This window comes from Hyla sarda, chromosome 3 (genome assembly GCF_029499605.1).
Source record: "Hyla sarda isolate aHylSar1 chromosome 3, aHylSar1.hap1, whole genome shotgun sequence".
Classification (NCBI taxonomy): domain Eukaryota; kingdom Metazoa; phylum Chordata; class Amphibia; order Anura; family Hylidae; genus Hyla; species Hyla sarda.
This window is the reverse complement of record NC_079191.1, coordinates 352,075,155-352,081,431: the sequence shown is the minus strand read 5'-3', so window position 1 is coordinate 352,081,431 and position 6,277 is coordinate 352,075,155. Positions and strand designations below refer to the sequence as shown.

The window sequence follows — 6,277 nt, the reverse complement described above, 5'->3', positions numbered from 1 at the left end:
CTACCTAACAGAGGGTCCTACATACAGGGAACAAGCTACCTAACAGAGGGTCATACATACAGGGAACAAGCTACCTAACAGAGGGTCCGACATACAGGGAACAAGCTACCTAACAGAGGGTCCTAGATACAGGGAACAAGCTACTAACAGAGGGTCCTACATACATGGTACCAGCTACCTACAGGATGGTCCTACATTCCGGTCCAAAATACATGATAACAAAAGTAGAGCCAATTAGCCTATTAAGATAAATAACTATAAATAATATTGTAACATAAATAACCGGGGAAAACATAAATAAAACATTATAAAAAAACAACATAGATTTTTATTTTAAATAAAAAATGTTAAACATCGGACGCCATGTCAAAGGCTGCATATTCCCCAGCCCCATGAAAACCAATATCATGTCCATCTGGGTCTGGAAACCGGTTTCTAATGTAGTTCACCACTTAAGATGGTATTGGTTTCCTTCTTCGTGGTCCCAGAATACTATGAGCAAAACAAGAAAATGAATGGTATGCTGTTTTTCTTATGACCCTAAAAAAAAATTATACATATTTATAAAAAAAAAAAAAAGGTAATAAATACATAAATTCTACTTTTTGAAAAAAAAATTCAAACTGGAAACATAGTCAAGTGATCTTTTAGGAACTAATAATATAATATAATGGTAATAAAGAACATAAATATTGGTTATCAATAAAGACATTGAAGAGCATCAGCCCTTCTGGAGTCTAAGAAAGTTACCTGCCTGTCATCAGCTTACTCTGACCTCTGAAAGGCAGTGAAGAGCATACACCCTTCAGTAGTCTGAGAAGGTTGGATGTAATACCATACCTGCATGTCATCCAAGTGTGTATTCCAGCTTAATCTGACTTTTGAAAGGCAGTGAAGAGCATACACCCTTCAGGAGTCTGAGAAAGTTGGATGAAACAACATAACTGTATGTCATCCAGCTTACTCTGGCTTCAGAAAGGCAGTGAAGAGCATCCGCCCTTCTGGAGTCTGAGAAAGTTGAATGTAATACCATACCTGCATGTCATCCAAGTGTGTAATCCAGTTTACTCTGACTTCTGAAAGACAGTGAAGAGCTTCCACCCTTCTGGAGTCTGAGAAAGTTTCATTTCTATCAGGCATTATGTAAATTATTAACAGATAATTTTATTATCTGTTGCGATTTGCTAGCATTTCCCTTGGGCTTATTAGTTCCGCAAATTCGGCCATTATTTGAAGAATTTTCTCACTCTGTCGCAGATTGACCAATTCCTCATGATGTAAAATACAGGAGAGGCCTTTATCTAACTGGGGATTGAGCGTCTCCATCCTGACAACATTTGCTTTCATCCCGAGTCTTCATAGGTTTACAATTCTGGCACTTACACCAATTGGTGTTACCGATCCTTGGATGTGGTCTAGAATTACTTTCCTGCGGGATACCTTGCAGGCTGGGCCATTCTGGGTCGTTCTGAAAGCAGTGCTCTTGAAGCTCTCCATGCTGCTCTGCTTTGAGCCATAATCCCTCCATGAGAGCTTTTACTTCCTAATTAGAATAATGAAAACATTAGCACAGAACTCAAATTCCTTGCTGTGATCTTTGAATGGTAACATGTGCAAAACAATGGCAACTCCCCTTTGGTAATTATGAAGGTACAGTGCATAGAAGTGGATATTTCGCAGGGAGACAGCCAGAGAGTGTAGTGAGTGTGGAGTGAAGCGGAATATGACGCACGCTTGTCAAGGTTATAAATGCAGATGACAGCGGGTCGCTAACGTGTCAACAGGTGCCATGTCTCACTCAGTACCTGGACTAAAACTCCTTTCCCTGACAGAATCTGTCTCATGATAGGAGTAGTAATACTAGATAAGAAGCGCTGAAAAAGGGACCTGAACATCCCCAGTGGAGTCCCTGGGGGCTGGTCTGTGAAGTAACAACAACATTACAAAATTGTGCTCAAAACCAAGGTAAGCACAAAATTATTTTAGTAAGTGAAACATATATATACAAATTACAATATATATACAATACAAATTTGTGAGCTAAGTGCCTCACTATTTCATAGTTTCACATTTGCATCTATTACACCATAGCTGTATAGCTCTCCATGTTTTAACTGCATTTTCATGTTTCAACTATATCTTTGTGCTGGCAGTGTGCTGCTGTATTCTTCTGTTGCTGTATATCTAGCCTCGTATTATATGCACCTGTAGGCCAGGTCCATATAATAGTTTGGTATCAACTAAAGTGCTGGCTGACTTATTCTTTCTCTGTATTGAACATACGGGGGAGTGGCTACCTCCATGTTGGCCTTGTACCCCACCCACCTCTATCAGGTGTGTATATAAGGTGTCTTGGATGTTCCAGATCCTGACATGCTTACTGAATTGTTCACACAGAGGCATATTCACAGTGTAGGGTCCGTCCCAATGAGGCCACCTTATCGCGGTGGGACGGTCCAAGCTATTTGACTGCCGGCGGAGACAAATTTGTGAGCTAAGTGCCTCACTATTTCATAGTTTCACATTTGCATCTATTACACCATAGCTGTATAGCTCTCCATGTTTTATCTGCATTTTTATGTTTCACCTATATCTTTGTGCTGGCAGTGTGCTGCTGCGTGCTTCTGTTGCTGTATATATATATATATATATATATCTAAATGAAAAGTAAAAAACTTTCACAATCTTTTACATGTTGTAGTGTACTTTTTTTTGGGGAGGTAAATGTATACATTTTCTATACAGTTATTATTAACGCTCAATATCTGGTATTGAGTCGGCATAAGAACGTTCTAAAACTGATATTGAGCCAGCTTTCTCTGCATGTGATATAATAAGCAAACAGTGTACCTCCACCTGTTGATAAACTACAACTACCAGCATGCCCATAAAACATTTGTCTATCTGGCAATGCTAGGAGTTGTATTTTTTATGCAGTTGGAGGGTCCGTTTGGGAAACAGTGCCGTACCAGACATTTAGAATTTTTATTCGGGGGGGATGAAGGGTGTGTGTGTATATGTAGTGTTTTACTCTATATTTTGTGTAGTATAGTGTTTTTAGGGTACAATCATGCAGGGGGGGTTTACAGCAACTTTCCCGCTGGGAGTTTGAGCTGCATTGTAAAATTTGGCACGGCTCAAACTTGAAATGGGAAACTTGATGTAAACCCGACCGTGTGAATGTACCCTGTACATTTGCATGGGAAGGGGGGGGGGGGGGGGAGGGGTTTGGGACTAACCTAAGGCTATTAGAAAGCTACAACTCAAATCATGCAATAAGATACCGGGCATGTTGGGAGTTGTAGTTTAGCAACAGCTGGAGGTACAATGTTTGAGAAAAACTGAGGTCTTATTATCATTATCAGCATGCCTGGAAAGCCAAAAGTTTTAGGGGCATGCTGGGAGTTGTAGTTTTGCAGCAGCTGGAGACACACTGATAATTTGAACTCAGTGTTTCTCAAACATGCGTCTGCAGCTGTTGCTAAAATACAACTCCAAGTATGCCTGGACAAACACTTTACAGGCACACTGGGATTTGTAGTTTTGCAACAGCTGTAGGCACACTGTTTGAGAAACACTGAGTTCTAATCATCAGTGTGCCTCCAGCTGTTGCTAAAATACAATGGGACATACTGAGGCATAATGGGCCACGCTATTGGGTTTTTCAATATTTGTTGTTTATTTTATTTTTTTTTGGGGGGGGGGGGGGAATAAAATACTAACCAATTTGGTATTCTTTATCGGTCCCAGGTCTCGGCAGTAAACTATTGCATGGCAGGTCGGTGATGCTCCTATACTCCTCCTTTCTGGATAGAACATGCAATGATAAACAGGCAGGAGGAGTCCCCGGAGCAGCCTGCCGTGCTATTGGCCGCTCATCTATGCTCGCTTCCGACGGGGAGCACAGCATAGATGAGGTAAAGGCGGAAGAAGGCCCCCAGCAGGCTTCAGTGACATCATGCCTGCTGGGGAAATCTGTGGAAATTCCACATTCTGCAAAATTTAAAGACTGGTCTTAAAATTTTGCTGAATTGCGGGCAGAATCCCATTGAACTCACCAGAGCTTTCATTTTGGCAGAATTCTGTCATTAAATAACACAGAAATTCTGTTAGAATTCCGCAATCCCGTTTAGCAAGCTTTCCTGAATGAAATTTGTTTGGAATTGCAGAATTCTGCCATGTGAACATAGCCATACAGTGATATTTATACCCAGGCTGCTCGGCCTCTAGCTAACCCAACACTGGAACAAACATACTAGGGCTGATGTGTGTGACCAGGGCGGACATATTAATGAATCACTATGGGGGAGGTTTATCAAAACATATGCAAAACATATGATTTGTTTCCAATAGCAACCAATCAGATCTGTCATTTTTAAAAAGGCCTGTGAAAAATAAAAAAAGCGATCTGATTGGTTGCTATGGGCAACTGGTAAACTTTTCCTCTGCACATGTTTTGATATACACAGGTTGCCCATAGCAACCAATCACAGCTTAAAGAACTCTATAAAAAATGAAAACTGTCCTGTGCTTGGTTGCTATGGGCAACACGGGGAGATTTATCAAAACATGTGCAGAGGAAAAGTTAACTGCGAATAGCAACCAATCAGATCACTTCTTTCATTATTAAAAAGGCCTGTGAAAAATAAAATAAACTATCTGATTGTTGCTATGAGCAACTGGTCATGTTTTCCTGTGCACATGTTTTGATAAATCTTCCCCCATAAGAAATGAAAACTGTGCTGTGATTGGTTGCTATGAGCAACATAGACACAGTTGTAGGAACCTCCTCCAATATGTAGGGCATTTGCTCATAAGCTTGGATCTGATTGGATGACAAGTAACAGTACACACAAATATCAGTGACACAAGAACATTATACAAATTATAGAGCAGTGTACCTGTATGATGGTGAAGATGGTCTAATGTCTTTATGTGAGCAGAGAAGAGCGCTCTGATCATACTCCGCCATTGGGCGCCCAATCCGGGTGAACGAAGGAGAACCCCGGGATGTGTTGGTTCATAGATGAGCTGGTGGGTTCTTCTGGAGGGTGAAGGAAGGACAGGTCTACGGTCTGGGATGAGACATCAGACTTCACCTCATCTAACTTTGGCAGGAAAGGAGGTTTGTTGGATTTATTTTCTATTTCCTGCCAATCAATCTCTCTATAAAATGGGTGTGGGTGCACCTTTCCATGCCAACCCAGACGCCCATGCCAGTCCTTGTCCAGAAACTTCTGTATGATGTCTATAGCCTCCGTTGTAAAGTCCTCAGGGTAGGTGAGCTCAGTGTTAAAGAATAACTGTAAGTTCATCCGGTGTTTCTACTCCATCGAATGGAAATTTATGGGTCATGAGGCGAGAAATTATTATTCCCAATGCCCACCAATCTACGGCCGAGCCATAGGGGTCTTTTTGTAGCATCTCGGATGCCATATAGTAACCTGTCCCACAGAATCCAAAAATGGTTTCGATACCAAAACATTTTCAACAGCAAATCCAAAATCACTAATTCTTATATGTCCCTGGAGGTCAATGATTGATATTACCTGTTTTAGGTCTCTATGGATGACTCCCAGTTGGTGTAAATGTTGAATACCACATAAAATTTCGGCAGTGCAGAGAGCTGTTTTTGGTACATCTATTGGTCCCTGAGCATATAACATTTGTTCCAGGTCACCACCAGGGAGATGTTCCATCACAATAAATCCATGTGTCATTCTGTGTCATTCTGCAAACAGGCAAAGGCCTGGCAGATGTAGGGGTTTCCAGATGTCTTGAGAAGGGCTGTTTTCTACCTCAGTAAAGTCTTTTTTCTTTTGGGAATGGCTTTTACAGCCACCATCTTGTTTTGTCTTTTCAGAGATTCCAAAATAACTGTTCCAAACCCCCCTCGGCCAAGTTCCTAATGGAATTGAAACTGTGATAGTCCAAGGGGGGTGATGGCTGCAGATGATGTGGATGCTTCAGTATCATCACACTTACTTCTCTTTGTATCTACCTTCTCCACCTCCTCTTCATTTTTCTTTTCTGTCCAGTTCTTTCAGGACGCTCAAGGTCTTGCTTTTGTTGACACTTTTTGAAGCTCTTTTGATGTTCATCGCTCCTCTTCCTGCTTATCTTTAATGATGGTTCTTTATCATTCTCCTCACTCTTTCTCTTGTTGTCATCTTTGTCGCTTCCCTTGCTTTCTGCAGGGTTAGATGTTTCTGTGGCCTGGCCAAATGTTCTGCCGCCATCACTCCCTTTCCTCTTTTTCCTCTCTACAGGGTTAGAT

At 41.3% G+C, this 6,277-nt stretch overlaps 1 protein-coding gene and 1 long non-coding RNA gene across 2 annotated transcripts in view; one reads left to right on the top strand and one right to left on the bottom strand.

Moving 5' to 3' along the window:
* Positions 1–354: 354 nt before the first annotated feature.
* On the bottom strand, positions 355–5,038 carry LOC130362682 (uncharacterized). The gene is made up of 3 exons (XR_008891521.1): positions 4,902–5,038; positions 1,384–1,543; positions 355–492 (listed from the first exon to the last, which is right to left on the bottom strand). It is a non-coding gene; the product is annotated as an uncharacterized LOC130362682 (long non-coding RNA).
* The window catches only part of LOC130362681 (two pore calcium channel protein 1-like), an 86,881-nt gene continuing 85,510 nt past the window's right edge, over positions 4,907–6,277 (top strand). The window contains exon 1 of the mRNA XM_056567575.1: positions 4,907–5,125. Coding sequence (XP_056423550.1) covers positions 5,027–5,125 — 99 coding nt within the window. The 5' untranslated portion in view covers positions 4,907–5,026. The remainder of the gene's footprint in view (positions 5,126–6,277) is intronic.